At 41.5% G+C, this 20,519-nt stretch overlaps 3 protein-coding genes across 3 annotated transcripts in view; 1 reads left to right on the top strand and 2 right to left on the bottom strand.

Moving 5' to 3' along the window:
- Positions 1 to 3,654, top strand: part of LOC128442913 (protein kinase C and casein kinase substrate in neurons protein 1) — a 31,179-nt gene extending 27,525 nt beyond the window's left edge. Inside the window, exon 11 of the mRNA XM_053425542.1 lies at positions 859 to 3,654. Within this exon, the coding sequence (XP_053281517.1) occupies positions 859 to 968 (110 nt within the window). The 3' untranslated portion in view covers positions 969 to 3,654. The remainder of the gene's footprint in view (positions 1 to 858) is intronic.
- Positions 3,655 to 3,753: 99 nt separating this feature from the next.
- LOC128442914 (SAM pointed domain-containing Ets transcription factor) lies at positions 3,754 to 11,122 on the bottom strand. Its single transcript, XM_053425543.1, has 6 exons — positions 10,875 to 11,122; positions 7,526 to 7,961; positions 6,039 to 6,236; positions 5,886 to 5,930; positions 5,663 to 5,797; positions 3,754 to 4,902 (listed from the first exon to the last, which is right to left on the bottom strand). Exons 2-6 carry the CDS (start codon positions 7,941 to 7,943, stop codon positions 4,724 to 4,726), a joined length of 975 nt encoding a protein of 324 aa, XP_053281518.1. The 5' UTR covers positions 7,944 to 7,961; positions 10,875 to 11,122; the 3' UTR covers positions 3,754 to 4,723.
- A 2,688-nt stretch (positions 11,123 to 13,810) lies between these two features.
- On the bottom strand, positions 13,811 to 20,074 carry LOC128442645 (protein ILRUN). Its single transcript, XM_053425203.1, has 5 exons — positions 19,766 to 20,074; positions 17,349 to 17,503; positions 17,031 to 17,228; positions 15,869 to 16,194; positions 13,811 to 15,353 (listed from the first exon to the last, which is right to left on the bottom strand). The coding sequence occupies exons 1-5, from the start codon at positions 19,927 to 19,929 to the stop codon at positions 15,318 to 15,320; spliced, it is 879 nt and encodes a 292-aa protein (XP_053281178.1). The 5' UTR covers positions 19,930 to 20,074; the 3' UTR covers positions 13,811 to 15,317.
- Between the last annotated feature and the right edge of the window lie 445 nt (positions 20,075 to 20,519).

Below are 20,519 nucleotides of genomic sequence, written 5' to 3' on the forward strand. Positions count from 1 at the left end.
GGTGTCAGGGATGAATGGCAAAGACTGGCGGGAATATTTAAACACTCTTTCCTTTTACCTTTTCTTGAAAAACAAATAAAAAAAGGTGCCCTCTCGAGTTTTCACGCAAACAAACAAAAGATTTTTTTGCATTTTGTGTTACTCACCTAAATCTACTTTGTGAGTCCCTGAGGCTGAATAGAAGTGTTGACTGCATTTCTTTACTTAGAAAAAAATCTTACCTGCCTTTTCCTGGTATATCCCTGTAACCTGACACTTTTACTACGAACTGTAGATCACTGGAATAATCTGCATAATTGTGTTTTGTCATCCCGGAGCTTGTGTGTGAGGATTATCACTTTTACTCCAGCAACAACAATTTGAAAACAGTATTTATTTAAAAAGTTTTGCTTTCTTGCCAAGAGTCAGAAGAGAAAGATCAATACTACATTTTCATACTTAGTTAAATGTGTGTCTAGAGCCAGCAGGTGGTTTGTTAGCTTAGCCCAAATTCATCCGAAAGTAAGACACATAACAAGCCGTGTTGTCCCAGGGGTTTAGACGCCACACTATTTCTAGGAGCGTGTTAATTAGTCCGTTTTACTCTGTACGTGCCTCTAAAGAGTTTTTTATATAAGTATGTTATAATTATTTAATGTACAATCACAAAAGGGGTGTCAATCATCTTCTTTAACTGAAAAGATCAAACATGAAACTTCAAATAATCAAAATATATGTTTGTTTCAATGCATATTGGACTTGGTCTGTCCTGTTTCGATATAAAAAATGTACAGATCAATAAAGTCGAGTGTTTTTATGGTCACACTGAACATTTGACCCCATGTTAATTGAAGAGAGGCGTCTCCTCCTCCTCCGCAGGTGACGAGCTGAACAAGACCGAGGACGAGGACGAGCAGGGCTGGTGTAGAGGGCGTTTGGACAACGGCCGAGAGGGACTGTACCCGGCCAATTACGTCGAGCCAATCTAGTCCCGTGACTGGACAAGGACAAGCCATTGGAGGCAGCTTGAACTGTCCCGTCCAATTGCACCGCACATAGCCAGAGACTTAAGAGCAACACATCCCTTGCCCAACAGATGCGCCAAGCAGTCTTGCCTAAATAAAAACTTAGTAACGTAAAAAAAAAGACTATATATCAGTATTATATATTTTATCCAGCGTTTGAAGGTGGGTGGACTCACACATTAAAAAAAACAGGAGCAGCCGTTATTCCAGTATAGACACACTCAGCTGTAACATCCAGTCAGTGCGGGAACACATTGCTTCTCTGTAAAGCTGCAGGTAACATATGATGCAGCTCATTTAAACTTGCAGTAGACTGCGGTCTGTTCTCTCGTGGGAATGGGACGATAATATAATCAGTTACACCCATTCGACAAAGACGAGCTTCTCTCACCTGCATTGTGTGTATATACAGTGTGATGCCATTTTTTGTGTAGCATTTCTAATGCTGTGTGGTCAGTCGTCATTCTTACATCGGGAATGCTGTGTAGTGTTAAAAAGTTCCACAGACAGTATCCTCTGTTTTTCCTTTTTGTTTTCCCTTTTCTGTTTTTTTGGTTTTTCTCTGTGATTTGGTCCGACCTCTTTTCCGGTGTGTGCAGTGCTATGTGTTTTTAACTGTTTCTAAGCTTGCATAGCAGCATGTGCTATGCAACAACTTGCATTCCCTGAATCCTGCAGCCTTGTGTGGGCTGCAACCTGATGCAACACTTCAACTCCAAATGCAGAGAGTCACTTTTTAAGCATCACATGCTTCTGGACATGCACATGCTTCCGTTTTCATGTGAGGAAGCGTGTTGATGAACTGATTTTTATGTTTTGTTTTTGACATTGGTTCTTTGTTTTGTTCTTAGCATCACAAATCATTCGACAGTATCATCTTCATGCACTCCATGGAAATGATACCGTCTCTGCAGCAGCTCTCATTTTTGATTCAGTAATTCAGGAGTCACTTTAATCATCTTTACTGCTGACAGGAGAGAGGAGCGCTGCTTTCCCTCTGAGCCAAGCCGGATCACTTCATCTTCTTTAAGGGGGCCACCGTTGTATGAGAGGAGGGTCTTGACCAATGACCTTTTCTTCCAGAGCGAGGGGGGCGATGGAGGCGTGTCAATGTGTTACTGTGCTACAGACTGTTGTCTGAAGATTGAAGCCTCTTCAACAGGACATGAATGTACTAGTGTTTGGGCTGGGAAGAGGTCATGCTATCTAAACATGGCTCTCCACTGTCAGTTAAAGCCCCGACCAGCAAAAAGCACTAGTAATGTGGCCCGTTCCCCTGCTGAGCCAAAGAACGACCCAGTACCATCAACTCTCTGTTTTTCTCTCCATGCAATAACTTCACATATCACGTAGACACACAGCTTCAGTGAGGACCAACTTGTAGCTGCCTCCCAGTCCACCCCAAACTTCACATGTCTGCAAAACACAACGCAGCGACACACAGTGAAAAGGCTCGTCACCAGTTCTGCAGGGCACGTAACTCGACCCTCACACGGCGCATTCCATTCTTCTCAAATCTTCAACTTGCTCCATAGATAATAAGATTTATCACAGGAATTGGTTTTTCCTCAGATGCTGATTAGTTCGTCGTCTTGCTACAAGTTGCACCCAAATCTCTGATTAGACAAGAGAGGCGCTTTTTTAACTTAGTTGTCCTGGAGTTTTTCAATTTCAGCGGAAAAGCCGACGGCAGATGTGTTTCGCTCTGATTCGACCGGTTTGGGTCACACACACACAAACACACACACACACACACACACACACACACACAAACACGAGAGGGGAAACACGTCACCAGCTCACAAGTTGTGTCTTAGAGTAACAGCTGTCCAGCATAGCAAAAAGGACTTCTACCATCCAACTGTCCCACATCCTCGATATGCACACAGACACACACACACACACACACAATATACACAATGCACACAATACATGCAAGTTCAAACACATAATCCACTTGACCAGGTTCATATTTGGGGGGGAAGACATCTTCATCATCCAGTGTGTATGAGTTGTGTAAATGTAACAGAAAAAAAAAAAATGTTTAAAGAAAAAAAAATGCAAGTGATTGACTATTAAGACAAAATGTAGTGTTATACATGTAAATGTGTTTCATTTAAATAACAGCAACGGAAAACATATAAAAGTAATAGGAACCATATCGTATGAATTTCATTGCAATGGAATTGTCAGTGTATCATAAAAAAGCGTGACGTTATCCCACGCTGTCAGATTTGTATATGATGATGTAATTTAAAGATTATATTCTATTGTAACTGTACAACTGTGTTGAGTTGAAAATGAGACCTAACCATGTTGAGGCAGTAAAAAGGTGTACATGTAAATGCTTTTTTATGTTGATGATCTCTTCCTTATGCACACAGGGGACAGCAGCTCACGTTGTGGAATCCCCTATATTAGCGGTCTAGAAGATGTATGTTCATAGTTAGTGATGTACTTTTATCTCCTAACTGGTGTAGTGCCTGTTCATCTTGATGTAACAAGAAGTTCATTTAAATATGCATAAAAAATTATTATGATCACAGATAATATTGATGATAGTGATGGAAAACCCGAAATCAAATTTGTGTGGTGGTGTCAATATTGCGATATTGGGTTTGAAAGGGAAACAAGTTTGTTGAAATCGTTAGTGTCCGTGTGTTTTTTGAATGGACTGCACGTGTGATCCTCAGTGTTTCATCAGGCTGTTTATCGTTTCTTCTCCTAAAAGGAAAACATCGGGTAATAATGTAATTCTTTATTGTAGATCGGAATCATAAATCCTAAGGAGGAAATGCAGAGGAATATTTATCACTGCAAGGTTTGATAAAAAATATCCAGGTACGTCATTTAAAAAACAAACATTTTAAAGGAAAAGTTTGACAATTTGGGAATTAGACTTTTTTCCATAAAAGGTTACACGTGAAAAAAACAATTATATGTCAGTATGAATAAATAGATATATATCTGGAGCCAGCAGCCAGTTAGCTTAGCTTAGCACGAGCGACGGAAATGTGTAAACATTGGTGCAGCTCTGGTTCAGGGCCGATCGAGGATTCTTTTTTTTTGGTGCATTTTGCAACACTTTCTGTAGTTTGTCAGAGAATAATTCATGGATCTTGATGAGAAAGAAAATCAGATGATTATTTGGGGACTATTGTTTACACAGTTTGCTGCAAATCCAAATAAAAACCTGGCTCCAGTTCATTTTAATGTGGTATAATGTGGACTGTTGGGCCTTGGTGGAGGTTTGTGCTCCACCAGTGCCAGTTCTAGTTACCTTAGTATAGATCTAAGCTGTAGATTCGTTTCCAGACTCGATGTTGAGTAAAGGTGAGTGGCTGCTCCCTCCAGTATTTAGAGCACAAACACACGTGTGGTATCTTTTCATCTAACTCTCTGGAGGAGAAGAGAAAAAGCTCCTTTACACGGTCTGGAGAAAAATGTCCTTTGAGAAACCAGACGTCACCGCGAAGAGTCGTTTTAAACCCGAGGGCTGAAGACAACAAAGAGACAAACTAAATAAAATCCGCTTTTTTAAGAACAATAAAGTCGAGCAAAACTATCATAGGCAGGAGTGCGTGTTTGTGTAGGCAGTCTTTACAAGTGACACCAAACGTCACATACAAACAGAGCGCCAGAGTTCATGTCATTCGACTGTATGTCCAGCATATCTGTGGGTGGCCATGAGCTCGGTCTGAGCGGCTGATCCTCGTCCATCATACTGGGTTGACGAACTGGTAGACCAGTCTGCGGGAGACGTCGGGCTTCCGGATGATTCCCTTCTTGTAGTACTGGCGTATGGAGCGACTCAGTTTGTCATAGTTCATTGCCGGGCGGTTCTTCCTGATGCCCCAAAGCCTGGCCACGTGAGCCGAGTCCTCGATTTTAAAGATTCCTGTGGACAGAGGACAACAACATTAATTTAGTTTGGACTATGGAGTGAATGACAGAGCCCTTTATATTTAAACACTTAATATTTACATCAGGAGCGGGTTCTCTCCACGGAGGCAGCCATGTTGTTTACAGTAGCCCACACTGGACAAAATAAACACCTTTTGGGTTTTCTTGACAACTGAAGGCTGCTGCAGGTTATCTTTCATGTTTGGAAGGGGAGGGTGAGGTGAGAGGTGTTGCAATACGAAACTTCACCACTAGATGTCACTAAATTCTTCACACTGAACCCTTTAAAAAACTTTTTCGGGGAAAACTACAACTCCTAATCCTGTCACTAAATTATTTGATCATACCCTTCCTCCAGAGCCGTATCAAATGGAAATTGAATTTCGGGGCAAATGGAAAATTGGATGACTCCACAGGATCAGCATGGAGGCATTTTATGTTTTTTATATGTTTGAAGAAGTGGTCACCATTGACTTCAATTGTATTGGATTTGGCTGCAACACTGTTTACCCCTGAAACTCAAAAAGTGTTCACCCACCAATGCCAACAGCATAGTGGTGAGTAGATAATGAGTGAATTCTCATTTTGACGTGGACCATCCCTTTAAATATACATTTTAATGGCATTGAATGCTATGTAAACATGAATCAAATATAAATTAAATGAAAAGCCACAGTATTACACTAACATGAACACCTCTAATTAATTTCCAGTTAAACTGCCACTGACTCTTTGCCTGGCTCTGGATCTGTTACCTTTCTCCTTGTTGATCCAGCGGATGCAGCGGCTGTAGCTGTGTGGTTTGAGGAGCAGCTCGTGGAGGAACTGCCACAAGTGGATGGGCTGACTGGGGTAGGTGTACATCACCTCTGACCAGGAATCCTCATCCGCTGTTGGCATCCAGAAACCAAATCACACATTACTGACTGAACGTTGTTTTTATCACTGTAGCTTGTTGAACCTGTGTCCATGACTCACCAGATTTGCTCTCTTCTGGAGGGCAGCGCTCCTTCAGAGCAGTCGCTAAAGAAACAAAATAAAAACCAATTCAGCAGCAGATTAGCAAACAGTTTGCCATCACTACAGTAGAGTTCATGCATTTCCATTTCCGGGCGTCCCTGTTGCTCTCACCAGATCTCCAGATGTCCAGATGAGCATACAGCACTTCTCCAAACTGCAGAGAGCGTTGTCTGAAGTCTGTCTCGGCCATGGAGCACAGATCCCTCCCAGTCAGCTCCTGAAACATTGTGCTGACCTGCGACAACCTGTACAGGTGCTCGGTCCAGAGCAGCCACTTCTGGACGTGCATGCAGCTCCAGTCCAAAGGGTCTGTCGAGGAAAACACACAGAGACGACATGTTCAGCTTTGATTCCTGATGCTGAAAACAAGTCAGAGCTGGAAGTATGTTGGGATTTAGCAGCCAGTAGGGTCTAATCAAGTCAAATATGTCTGCATTATGAATACGTAAGTAAAGAAAAACTGCCGGAGCAAAAGCAAATATTCAGGCGAACAGTGTGTGATCTTAGGCTCTAGATGACTCCTCTGTTTGAAGTGAGGATGATCTTGTGTCAACATGTGAGTTTGCACAATGCGGGCCGGGCCTCATCAGCTCACCAGGTGTCACTTCATTGTCAATGTCGGAGCAAATAAACAAATAGAGAATTTAATTTGACTAAAACTTCTGCCAACAATCTGCAGTGTTCTACCTTCTGTGTTCTGTCCTACCTGCAGGGTTCTGTTGTACCTTCTGTGTTCTGTTCTACCTGCAGGGTTCTGTTGTACCTTCTGTGTTCTGTTCTACCTTCTGTGTTCTGTTCTACCTGCAGGGTTCTGTTGTACCTTCTGTGTTCTGTTCTACCTTCTGTGTTCTGTTCTACCTGCAGGGCTCTGTTGTACCTTCTGTGTTCTGTTCTACCTGCAGGGCTCTGTTGTACCTTCTGTGTTCTGTTCTACCTGCAGGGCTCTGTTGTACCTTCTGTGTTCTGTTCTACCTGCAGGGCTCTGTTGTACCTTCTGTGTTCTGTTCTACCTGCAGGGTTCTGTTCTACCTGCAGGGTTCTGTCCTACCCGCCGGGTTCTGTTCTACCTGCTGTGTTCTGTTCTACCTGCTGCGTTGTGTTCTACCTTCTGTGTTCTGTTCTACCTGCAGGGTTCTGTTCTACCTGCGGTGTTCTGTTCTACCTGCTGCATTGTGTTGTACCTTCTGTGTTCTGTTCTACCTGCAGGGTTCTGTTCTACCTGCAGGGTTCTGTTGTACCTGGTGTGTTTTGTTCTACCTGCAGGGTTCTGTTCTACCTGCTGTGTTGTATTCTATCTTCTGTGTTCTGTTGTACCTTCTGTGTTCTGTTCTACCTGCTGCATTGTGTTGTACCTTCTGTGTTCTGTTCTCCCTGCAGGGTCTGTTCTACCTGCATGGTTCTGTTCTACCTGCTGCGTTGTGTTCTACCTGCTGTGTTCTGTTCTACCTGCAGGGTTCTGTTCTACCTGCTGCATTGTGTTGTACCTTCTCTGTTCTGTTCTACCTGCAGGGTTCTGTTGTACCTGCTGTGTTCTGTTCTACCTGCAGGGTTCTGTTCTACCTACAGGGCTCTGTTCTACCTGGTGCGTTGTGTTCTACCTGATGCGATGTTGAGCAGCTTGCAAGCCGTGTCCACATCCTTCAGCACCTCTCCCAGCACCATGGACTGGACTTGCTCCAGGCAGCGCTCCTCCACCTGACCTTCCGCTTCAGGGGAGGAAGCGTGGGCTTGGCCGGGGGCCGGTGGGCCCGGCTCCAGAGTTCTGCAGGAGGGAGCGGTGGGAGCGGGGGCCTCTGTCATCCCCAGCACCCAGGGGTTCTCCTCAATGACTAATCGGTCGTAGCAGGGGAGGTAGACCCCCGGCCAGCTGAGCTCAGGGAGCCCCAGCAAACTGTGTTGGGGCTTGATGTCCTCGGCCTCGTCCAGCCAGGCCACCCTGGGGTTAACGTGGGGGTGAGTGATGTAGAGGGGCGAGCGTGTGGTGCAGCCCGGGTGCTCGAGACCTGGACTCCCCATGCTCAGGCTCCTTTAACGCTGAAACAGGAAAGCAGCGGTTTTCAGGAGAGTTGTGAACAGTGACATTCACTTGTGAGACAAAGTGGCACTGATGCCGACACATATCCAAACAGGAGTAATCCCAAAGTAAACCTGACATTTGTTCTGTACTATTTACTTAGCTGGAACTTACTTCGAAACAAGGGATCACTTATCCCAGGTAAGCCTACTGGAATCTTTGTGACAGTTAAATCCATTGAGGCCATTGTTTGTCTCTCCAAGTGTTTTAATAAACCACTGGTCTGTTTTACAAACAACTAGTTCTCTCATGAATCTATACGTTGAAACATTCAGGTCAAACGGATTCAGCGGGGACAGAATTCTGAGCCTTCCGTCAGTTCTCGTGACTCATCGACATCAGAATCCAATCTGCTCCACCTTTCAGATCATAAATACAAAGATCGAAGTCTTGTTCAGGAACTAGAAACGTGTGACGTTATAACACCCTGTGCCTTTGAAAGAAAACATCATCGAGAGTGATCTTAGGTTAATGACAGAGGAGAGTGTGATACGGCTGAAAGGGTGGGACACAGGTGGGATACATGTTCTATGATAAGTAGCTGGAACGTGTGCGTTGTATAGTGAGTAAGGGAACAGATCACCGGTCAGGGAGTGGTCGACATGCAGGTATATTATATGTAAATTTTAAGCAACTGCACTAAAATTAAATACAGCACGTTTCAGTTTCCATTGATGGAAGAGAAATATTTCAAAATCAAATAAACAAAAAAAAAGAGTGTAAAAGTGAGAAAAAACACATGTTTTAATTATGTTTCTTTTACTGCTGCATGTACATTTCAGCTTAATGTGTGCTTTTATTGTGAGGCGTGTCGGGGGGGGGGGGGTAATTTCCATTGCTTTGCAAGTTTTTTTTGATTCTGATTTAAAGAGTGAAAGGTTGCTGTGTATCACATTTTTTTTAGAACAAAAGGTAAAATATTTTTTTTATTTTTACTACTAACCTAAAAGAGATGCAATAGAAAACAACAATGACAATAATGACATCATAGCTGTTATTTATTGCCCCCCCCCTTTTTTAAATTGACCTCAAACACTCATCATTTGTAGAAACGTGATCTTATAGAGTTTAATGTCTAATGTAGATTACCACTAATAATCAAAACATCATCACAGATGTTCTTTTTATAGAATCTATTGACAACAGCATTTATAATTTCTTTTTTCTAAAAGAAGACACTGTGTGTGTGTGTGTGTGTGTGAGTATGTGTGAGTGTGTGTGTGCGCGCTGCTCAAATGAAAGCACCATGCTCATGAAATCAAGCCCATTATTTGTAGACTTCTGTTGCAGTGTTTAACACCTTGTTAGATTGCAGTCGGACTGATATCAGAGGTATTTAGTCGATATGAAAGGTTTGTTCACTGCTCCTTTGCGTTCCACTCGTTCCACTGTTCCTCTGACAAAGTAATTCAAGTCAATACAACTTTATTTGTGTAGCGCCAAGTCATAAAACCCATTATCTCAAGGTTCTTTACATAGTGAGGTTGAGAACTTAAAATATGAAGAACCGGGGCTGAATATCACAGCTGTATCACAATGTGAAAGAGAGAGAAAGAAAGAGAGAGCATCCGAAATAATCACCCATGTTCATTTATAGTCAGTTACTTGAAATACATGACTTTAAAAAAGGTTTGAAGATTTCTTTACAAAGAAGTAAACTCATAACACAATCATTGTTGATCACAGATAGGTGTTGTTTGCTGTATTGTAATGAATTCAGTACAATACAGAAACAGTAATAAGGGGCGAAAAGTTGTTGAGTATAAGTACATGCAATTAAAGGAGTACTTATTTACAAATTTTAGGATCTCTATGCAACTAAATATTTAACAAACAACCCTTCGAAATAGTCTAAAGTCCAAAATATTTAAAGTCAAACTAAAACATCAAACTGCAGCTTACGCTTTTAAATTTTTTTTTTTAAAAAGGCAAATCCTGCATTAGATTTTTCTTGTTGTTTGATTGTAATACGCTGAACTGAACTTGTTCTTATGTATTTTTTAAATTGGTCTTTTCGACAACAGGAACAAAACATGTGGCACAAACAAAATATTGTCACTAAAAAGGTCGTATATGATACTTATTTTATAGAAATGTCATATCTCACAGTATTTACACCCGTTGCTAATAAGTTTTTTTCCGGGAACCACTTACACAAACTGTTAACAAACAATGACACAATGAAATGATCAGCTCCCAATGCGTCACCACGATATGATTGTTCTCTCTCAGAAGAAACACGTTGTTGCATCATCAGCGGATTAGCTTATAGTGGAAAAAGGTAAAAAGTGAATTTCCCTTTTATGTCAATAGTCTCAAACTACTTGACTAATCAGCCCCGTCGGGTGTTTAAGAGACTTCATCTATGAAATATGGACAGTGAGAATTTCTAGCAACTGACTTATATCAGAACTTGTCACTGTGTGAATTTTACAGGATTGATTTCAGCTAGAAATCATAAGTCTCAAGAAACGCTGCTTAGATACACGGGAGCAACAATATGGAGCGAAACATTTGTGAAACATCAATAAACCGAGGGAATAATATCATTAGAGTTGTTTTCAAAGTTGGAAAAGTTGAATAACTGGTCAACGGGGATGGGGGGGGGGGGGGGGGGGTCACAAACTAAACCTCAATGACAAGGACTATGAATATGATTCAGGCAACCATTATTGTTTTGTTTGAGTGTAATATGATCCATAGAAAGATCCATTTTAAAGTTCTGGCTCCAAATGAAGATTTACAGGTCCTCAGAATATTTCTCCTTTTGCTCCGTTAAAGAATCTGCATCCATCTTCTACTCCTGGTAACAGAAGCTTACCCTAGCAGGTGATTTACATCATAGTAGTAAAAGTCATGAAATGCAGTCTTACCTTGTTAGTGTTTCAATAGAGTTGCTTCAGTTGCTGATGCTTCCTCTCAGCTCTGCTCCTTGTGTCCTAGCTGAAGTGTGGACTAATCTCCAGGTCCTCAGGAGACTGGGACTCTGGTCCTCAGGTGAGGATGCACCGTACGTTATGTCTCCCAGCAGCACCTCGGAGCTGGGTCTCTTCAGTCCTCTGCAGCCTCTGGGACACCTTGGTTGACTCGCAGCAGTAGCACCTACTTTGGACACAGAGCCTTCGTGACATATCAATTCTAAAAGAAAGGGTGTGTCTCTATGTCTGTGAGGGAGTTTGCTGTAAGTGCCTACTTAATAATGACTTGGGGCAATATTCACTTGTTCCTTAAGTAAACAGACTTGGTGAGTCTTGACAGACGGGACCTGAACAGCCTGGAGGAGAAGCTGTGAGGGCACATAAAGTTTTCACTGCCTTTTTTCAAGAGAGGCCGTTTTTAAAGGTGATTATTCCATTTTGTGCGGGGAAACTTAAATAAAAAATACTACAGCTATACATCAGTGAACTTTTTTTTGATCTAATCTGATCTCCTGGAATTCAATTCAAAGTTCACCATGAGGTTGGGAGTAATTCATGCAAATTTTATTTAACATCTACATTTAGACTTGAAGCAACTGGGAAACTCTGCAGGAAATGTTTAATCAAACTTTATCAGGCAGGTTTTTATACTCAAACGAAAGTCACTGAGGATTAGCTCAGCATTTGCATGTTAATTCCCTTGAATGTGGTGTAGAAGAGCTCTCAAACTTCTTTTGTAGATTCCCTGTGTGGGACAGAGATGATTACATGGACGGTGACAAATGGCTTTTGTCAGAAAGTGTCAGGATCTTGAGGTAAGTGTGTATTTTGTGGGCTTTAACTTTCTCTGGCTGAGGATACATGAGAACAAGAGCAGGGACAGTAACACCTGTGAAATATCAATAAACCTTTTAAAGGGGGGAAATGGCTGTTTTCAAAGGTGTACAAGTATTGGAAAAGTTGAATAACTGGTCCACAGAGTGAGAGACAGAGAGAGGGAGCGAGAGAGTGAGAGTGAGTCAATATTTGCCTAAACTAAACAGTAATGTTTATGCGTTTATGTTGAAATATTCCAAAGAGCTGCATCCAGAGTATCCACCCACATAAATCCTCTTTTCAAGGCCTTTCCTGATTATTGTACAATTGCAATTTGAAAAAGCGGCTCAGTGAGTTTTTTTTGTTGCCTTGATTGAGAAAGTTCAAAATGAGCTGTGGGGGGGGGGGGGGGGGGGGGGGGGGGGGGGGGTCACACTTCAGCCTGAGCCACAACAACTACAGGTTTTTAGTCCGTTGGATGTTTGCAGTGAGTCACTCGTAAAATAATCTTGCTCTTACTGTGCTGCCCTTTGTCTTTCTTTTGCACGGACACATTGACATGTATAACTCAGCCAGAGCAAATGATAAATGTGTTGCCGCCTCCGGCTGATCTGCAGCCTGCTGCTGCTGCTGCTGCTGGAGTGAGACGTTGACAGGCTCCAACAGCCCCTAAAAATGGTGGGGTTCCTTTGAGGGGCTGCATTTGACCAGTAGCCCTCCAGGCTAACAGGTAATCTGATGTAAAGAAAAGAGGTAAAACCACATGGGATGAGCTCTCTGTGCCTCCACTGTCATTGGAAGTGTCTTTGAGCTTTAACTTTCTTTAGCAGACAAATCATTTTCACTGCATTAACACCTATTAAAAAAGCTCCTGTCATATTTGTTTTGGTTGCATGTAAAAGGTGATGAGAAGGAACAGGCAGTAAATGTCAACTGAGCCCTTTAGTGCTGCACAGCACATTAATGTGGTCCATAAAACAGAATATATATTTATAGAGAGGTGTCTCCTATTAGGCTTTTCACACTCATTTGAAAGTTTGTATCTCAAGTTTGTTTATCCTCAAAAAGGTCAAGCAAGTGCATAGAAACTGGATCAATCCCCAGTTTAATCATATATTGTACATATAATTGTATAATTTGCTTAAAAACAAAAGTCCCCGTTACAATCAAATCAAATTCATCACGGTGCACAGGTAGATTTGGTGAAACCAGTACCATGAGTCCATTTTGGTTCAAATGCAATAACAAAAATTACAAACTTCAAATGGCAAGACTTTTTGTTTTAGAGTAAATTACATAAGTCCAAGATACTGAGGCTGACGCTGAAAGATATCAAATCAAAGACGAGTCAAATCATAACTGCTTTTATATAGAGGAAAATTTGGTGGAAATATTAAGTTTAGGTGTTAAAATCTGTTTAGTATCATGTTAAATCGTGTCTGCCCTGGTAGGTGTAAACTAATGCTGTTGCACAAACATGACACAAAATCCCATCATTTCAGTTTTTCAGTGATAATTTAATCATACAAACATTCACCAGACATCCATACAGGAAACAAGCTTTCATTTGTTCATCTGTTTGCACTTCCTCACTCTCACAAATGTGCTGTTGTAATAGTCTAATGCCAACTGATCCATTCTGCAAGCTGGCCAGTAGAAACTTCACACGAGACATCACACTCGGAAAACTAAATGCGCTCAGCACTCGATGGACGTGACACCGAACAGTGGAGAGAAGAGTCGTCTCTCAATCGGACAGGAAACATGAAACATTCTGTGAAACGACAAAGAGCCCAGAGGTTCCTGACACGTGAGGTATGGGGCCGTTATCGCCAAACACGGAGAGAGCCGGGGAACCCTGGGGCCCCGACCGTTAGCTCCTTCATAGAAGGCTGGTCTAACACTGGGGCTCCGGACGACAGATACAAATCACAGAGTTGAGAAACCCTTCAGGACCTAACTGTCCTCGTGGAGGGGGACAACACGCACAGACCCCCCCCAGCGGAGGTCACCTTACTCAGTGCATAGATCAGCTGGATAGTGCAAGTAAGTAAAGCCGTAACAATTCCAAAACATGATATTGTAAGTTTTTAATTTGACTGATGTTACGTTTATGTCATAAGAAAGAAAAAAAAAGAAAAAAAGATAACAGGGTAAATTGTTTCCAATGCGTCTTCAAAGAATCCAAAGAATAATTGTAACAAGAGACGGGGAAAATGCAGAATAATAATTACACTCATAAAACTGCCAGTTCATTAAAAATTTACAATGTAAAATCTTTGGGAAAATGAATGTCTCCAAAAAAAACTGACTACATTCATCGGATACATTCAACTTAACGTGACAAAAGTCCGGGACAGATTTCAAATGAAAATTCAAGGCGGGACAACGAAAAACAAAACATTAATAATAATAATAATGTGATGTTACTGTGAGTATTTACCACCATTTATATTCATAGCTTATGGCATCAGGTACAAGTCTTCTTATTTTGTGGTTTTATTGAATTCAAGCATATCAAATTTAACTATATCTTTCATCTACACAATGACTGGGGGGGGGGGGGATCTCTAATACTGCGTTAATGAATACTATTCCTCTAATGTTATATAGATATGTATCATCCATGTGTCAGCAATGAGTCTAGTTAATGTTTTTGAAACCTTTCCTATCAAATCAGATTACTTTGCAGTACAATCTGGTTTACCTCTAAGTCTAGCTTTAGAAAATAATGTTTCTGTAAAATAATTGAGGTTAAGCTTCACCAAATCATAGGAGCCATGATATAAATATAAAATATATTCTGTTTCTCAGATGTCGGCGCCTTCGTGTTAGAGTAATTGCCGACTCCCTCAACTGGAGGGAAATTTCATTGCAGGTAGAATAACAGCATAGAATGGAATTCCCATAAATGAACAAGTCATGTTGAAAAACACTGATAAAAACCAACTGGCTTTTAAATGAGCCTTAGATATATTTCTGGAGGATGTTGCCGTTACCCTTCTCCAAAAAAAAAAAAAAAAAAAAAAGTTTATACTAAATGAGTAAGATGAAAGTAAATGATGATATCGAATGGTTAGTTAAGAGAAACTTATGTTATTAGACTTAGTTAAAGGGAACTGATTCAGAAATGAACATTTTAAAGAGTCAGAGCAGAAACTGGAGAATCAGTTGGCAAAAAAAATAAATGGCTTTTCCTCCAAAGTATTTCTTTCAGGTTGCACAATGCACACACGCACACACACTACTTAAACACTAAACTTCACAAATATATCCTGTCATCGTCATTTCATTTGCACTCTGACAACTAAAAAAAAAAAGGAAAGAAAAAACAAAATCACTCAAAAAGACTCAGCACTCATTTTTAACTTAGCATTCACACGTGCATACAGTGGGTGTGGGATGTTAGTTGAGCTGCATGTCAGGATCGTCAGCCTCTGGTTCCTCAAAGTGGAGCTGGACTTTGCATAAAGTGTTTTTGAATCTCCAGCAGCTTCTGATAAAGCCTCTTCTTTCTCTCATGGATGTGACAAACTCCGGAGGTACGGTTTAGTGCCGCTGCACCGTGACAAGTCCCGTGGCTTAGGAGTGCCCAAAAGGGAAGGACTCCTGTATACCCTGGAACGAAGGGAAACGGTTAAAGCACAGAGAGAAACGACATCGACTAAATGAGACAGAAAAGAATATATATCAACTTTCACAGGGGCTCAGATTTGTACATATATTCATGCGGATTAAAATCTTTGTTTTTCAAAAGTCTTGGCTGTAGAGCTGTAATGATTAGTTCGTAGAAAAAAAGTTAATGAGAAACTATTTTTTATTATTGATTGATTACTTAAGTTGTTTATCAAGCAGAAACATTTCTTCTACTTTATTCGGTTGTTTATAGACCACAACATTGATCTATTAGGTAAATAATCAATACCCTAAAGGAAAATATAATTAGATAATATTATGCTGAGTGATGAGTTAGCCTTACTAGCTTAAAACATAATTGTTAATAGATTATACGACTTTTTTCCATTTAATTCAAGTTTTGAATTAAATCTGTCACTTTATTTTATAGAAATGTGAAAGAACATAAGGAAAGATGAAAGGAAAATAATATTTCCTCCCCTGAGATCATATCTTACCTGGTTATAAGAGACTACTGATAGATTGCTTTGTAGACTGTTTGCTACTAGATCCACAGAGTTTTGTGAAAGTCCGTTCTGATCTTGCTGTAGCTGGTTTGGGTTTCCCTGCCAATGTTCCCCCGCGACCCGGTGGCCGCTGTCATCATGGAGGCTGTTGTTGTTGCTGTTGGGGCACTTGCTTTTCTCTGGCGAGGCGAAGGGGTTGTAGTCTCCTTCCAGGCTGCGGTGAGGCTGGGTGTTGAACTCGGCTTGGAAGGAGGAGAGCTGCTGTGTGACGCCGAGGAGGCCTCCCACCTCCACGCTCAGGATCACCCAGATCACATCTGTCAAGAGAAACAAAACCCCAACGGTTACATTAACCAGCAGATGGACCAAAAAACAAGGATTCATGGAAACAACACATGTATCATGTAAGTGGACCACACATCTCAGATCTCCTTACAGATTATAAGTGCTCCAGGTCTCTGGTTCTTTTCTCTCTCTTAAAGCCACTAAGACACTGACGGTGTAAGGTGATGAATTATGGCTATGAACACCTCCATGAAATATTAAGGTTAAGTATAATTTATCCCTCCACTGCTTACTTTGTAAGGGGGCAACTCCAGAGGGCCTTCCTGTTAGGATCCATCATACGTGTTGAATTTGTAGGACCACATGAATCGGTGAATTAATGGCTCTTCATTTAATTTGAGAGTGTTAATAGTGGCCCATCATACTATAGTTTGCACACGGTATTATCTGGCAGTTAATCTTAAATAATGACTTGTCCCTCAGGCTGCATACATCTGCATGTTGGACTCAGTAGCATAATAAAAAGTTGGCTCAATATGCCTGGCACCTCAACAGTCAGGATGACAACCTTTCATGTTGATGGGCGCTGCATCTCACCACTAACAAGCATTAGGGAAAGATGCAAATCCATTAAGATTCTGTTCCGTAGTTTAAGGGTTGTAACGGTTGATTATTAAACGCATATTTGTCCTCCCATAAGTCTAAAAAAAAACCAGAATCTTCCATTGACAAAGGAGTAAACCCGCAAAAAGGAGCCAAACCTCACTTATTAACGTTGCTAGAAAAGTTACACAACTTAAATTTTGTTTCTCTTTTATATATTGATCGACTAATTGACATTCTGTGGTGTGATGGCTGCAGTCCTCACCTCCGAAGTATAGTCCTGTAGCCGAGCACATTCTCCACTGACCCTGAAACATGCCAGGAGACACAGGGCTCTGCATCTGTACACTAACGTCCGTCATTTCCTGGGGGTCCAGAGACTTCACCATCACCATGTTCACGTGACCGAACTGATCTCCTCCCACAAACTTCAGGCAAACCCCAGGAGGCCACGACTCTGCACCTGAAAACAAACACACAACTGTGCTGAACTCGAACATAACATGCAGGTGAACTTGTTTTACATTTACAAGGTGTAGAATTAGCTCAGTGTTGTATCACATCATCAATCCAGCAGACTTACCAGTGTTCTGTACCCTCCAGGTCTTTGTGAAAGCCGTGTCAGGTGGAACTGATTCTCCCTCACCGATCGTCACATCCTTCACCAAGGACATGCACGGCGCGCTGATGTTGGGACTCTCAAAGTCGTAGTAGGCTCCGATGGCTGCTTGTAAATTCCTGAGACAACAGGAAGCAGAAAATTCAGGTGATCAGTCCACATCTAAACTAAAGTATAACTGCACAGTAACAAATATGGGATCCTCACAGAGCCAAAATCTCCGTGGGGACATTTATCTCATAATTTCAACTAAGAAATAAAGAAACAACTACATTTTAGAATTATTATACAACATTATATAGGTTTGCAACTAAGGATAATTTGTATTAAATACATTTTCTGTTTTATTTGATCGTTTGATCTATAAAGTGTTAGAAATAACAAAAGGACTCTTATAGCCGATTACGATCGAACGATATCTTCAAACGACTTGTTTTTTTAAACTAACAGTCTAAAGCTCAAAACATATTTATCACCAACCTCAAGACAAACATTAATGTCATGTATACATTTCCATGCATCATAAATCTCAGCTACTGTAAAGCAGCCTGGAGGTTGCAGTTATTCAATGTAGCACGAGCACATATGGCCTTTGAGCACCCAGATCTCTGGAAAAAATATAAACAGTCTTCTAGTAACAGCGAGGTTACTATTAGTACTACAATGATTTGTAGAATACTCAGTACAGTGATCACACTACAGTCATTCATGGCAGCATGTCGTGCCGTTTTACTGACTGATCCCGATGCAGAATCCTGAGGGCAACCACAGCTAAGATGTCTGCAGACGCAAAGCGATGCAGACGAGGAGCTTCCCTGACGTGCTGCTCCTCCATAAACCGGTGGGTTTTATTTTTAGCCTGCCAGCCCGTTGCAGAGGAGCCATTACACAACCTCACGTGATTCTACTACACACGGTCTATGGCCCTGCCCACAGCCACTCGCATGTTCTCCTACAAGTTCACTAACAAAAAAAACATTCCAATTCTTTGTATTTATGATAGAAATGGAACAGTACATGTCAACAACTTCCCTCTGCGAAAAACAAAAGAAGCCATCAAAACAATTTATGTTTGCAGCACTTTTAAATAACAGGTTGACAGGGAACTCATTTTTTGAGCTTCTCTGAAAATGCATTGTAACGTAGGCACTAATAGAGGGATGTGTTGGCCTGCAGCTATTTTAACTTTTAATTTTATTTAAGCATTTGCTTTGTTAATGTATTTCTTGTTCATATTATATATGATCATTCTCCTTTCTGCTCCTTTTCCTTCAAGTTTTGAGATTCTGCGTTTAAATTGCTTTGTTTGGTCGATGAATAAAAACACTCACCTCTTCCTCTAAATTGTTTTGTTTAATTTCTCCTTTGTTGTTGTTGTTTTCATTCATTATTTGTTTTGGTTATACAATTTATACGTTGCGATCCATGACCATCCTATCTTTCTGTTTCGATACTGTATGTTGACTGTAGATACTTGAGTTGGGTGGAAAAATACAAAATGAAACTTGCCTGTTCTTCTACATGCATACACACGACACACACACAAATTTGAGATCTTAACATGGGGGGAGGATTTCAGAATGACCTGACGTGTTTGTTTACACACAGGGAAACTGCATGTATGAACTATGTCCAGATTTAGTCTAAGAAGGTGAAAAAGGCCCTTTAAAACACACGATCTTCATGTAAAACATTAAAGCAGGCTGACACTCCTCCTCTGCGGGAGGACATTACTACCGAGCGTCTCAGACATTACGCAACCCGCACTGATCCGCCGTCGTCACAGACAAACGTGTGATCGATGTGCTTATCGATAACAGAAGCGATCGGGGCCTCCTGAATCTGATCAATATAAAAAACCCAAAGCTTTCGAGCAAACACTTTTTAATCACGGTGTCAGTCCAGTGACGTGACGAGCCAGGAGCTAGCTTGATGCTAAGAAGCGTTGAGCCAAGCGAGCTAACCACGAACGACGCTCACGTGAAATGTACTCTCGTTTATATTCATTCCAAATAAACGCAGCCATTTTAAATTTGAGCTTGTGTGTTGACTGGATGAATGTGAATTAAAAACCCTGCTAAGCTAACTGGCTAGCACCGTGTCCGGAGCCTGGAAGTCGGAGCTACACACTGACTCAGCTGGTTACGTTACTACAACGTATTCAGCTGTCAGCCCCCTACGTTTACGCAGCTAACGTAAATCAGCGTGTCACAGCAAAGGAACACACTAATAACAATCATTCTAATCGCGGTCTTAGTCACGATTTCTCCCTGTACGATAACGAGCAACGGGAGGGTAAAAATAAAAGACAAGAAGCTAGCTAGCGCACTGCCTCTGCACCGAGCAGCGCCCCACAGGCCACAACGAGTCCCCGGGCTCACCAGTTGGTCATGTCCAGGAAGAAGGCGCATCCGGCGGGGTTGAGCTGGAACCCGAGCAGCCTCTGGAATTCCGCTATCAGGATGTCTTTGTCCGTGGTTCCCATGCAGCTGAATTTCTGCATGAGCTCCTGGTCCAGGTCCAGGTCCAGTTCCATGCTCTCCATCGCGGAATCGCCCGGACAGACACGGAGCGTGGGGGGCGACGCTACAAATTTAGTCCGAGGCCTCGACTTGTCATAACAAAACTCAAACAACAGGGCCGAGTGCGCATGTCACATGACTTCATCCTCCACCTGCGGCCCGGGGAACACTGACCTCTGCGCCGCTGCTGTATCTTTATATACAGTCTGTGGTTGTGTTGTAATGGCACCTAACCGCAGCACAACTGGGTTAAAATGTTATTATTAACACAACCGAGCTATTTAACTATATTTGTTATTATATGACAGTGCTTCTTATTTTATTTGTGTTATTTAATTCCTTCTTTTTACTTGAAAATTGTTGTAATCTGTGCTTTCGTATTTTAAATCGTTCTGTTTTGTCTGTGATTTAGTTTTTTTTAATGTCCGTGTAGGAAAAGGTGCTTGATACATACAATTGCTTTTCCTTTCCTTAAAGGCTCAGTGTGTAGAATGTAGTGACATCTAGTGGTGAAGGTGCATGTTGCAGCTGAGGGAGAACCTGTGGTCGCCTACAGTTGTTATTAAAAACTCAAAAGGTGTTTTGTTTGTCCAGTGTGGGCTACTGTAAAACA

This window comes from Pleuronectes platessa, chromosome 6 (assembly GCF_947347685.1).
Source record: "Pleuronectes platessa chromosome 6, fPlePla1.1, whole genome shotgun sequence".
In the NCBI taxonomy this organism is placed as follows: domain Eukaryota; kingdom Metazoa; phylum Chordata; class Actinopteri; order Pleuronectiformes; family Pleuronectidae; genus Pleuronectes; species Pleuronectes platessa.

Bases quoted from the DNA above. Each gene is read 5' to 3' on its own strand.
- LOC128442914 (XM_053425543.1), bottom strand. From the start codon at position 7,943: ATGGGGAGTCCAGGTCTCGAGCACCCGGGCTGCACCACACGCTCGCCC. The intron at 5,931-6,038 runs GTGAGAGCAACA...TTGTTTCTTTAG, and splicing joins TCTGGACATCTGGAGATCTG to CGACTGCTCTGAAGGAGCGC. The intron at 5,798-5,885 runs GTGAGTCATGGA...GGATGCCAACAG, and splicing joins TCCAGAAGAGAGCAAATCTG to CGGATGAGGATTCCTGGTCA.
- LOC128442645 (XM_053425203.1), bottom strand. From the start codon at position 19,929: ATGGAGAGCATGGAACTGGACCTGGACCTGGACCAGGAGCTCATGCAG. The intron at 17,504-19,765 runs GTGAGCCCGGGG...CTGTTGTCTCAG, and splicing joins TTCCTGGACATGACCAACTG to GAATTTACAAGCAGCCATCG. The intron at 17,229-17,348 runs GTAAGTCTGCTG...GTTTGTTTTCAG, and splicing joins CTGGAGGGTACAGAACACTG to GTGCAGAGTCGTGGCCTCCT.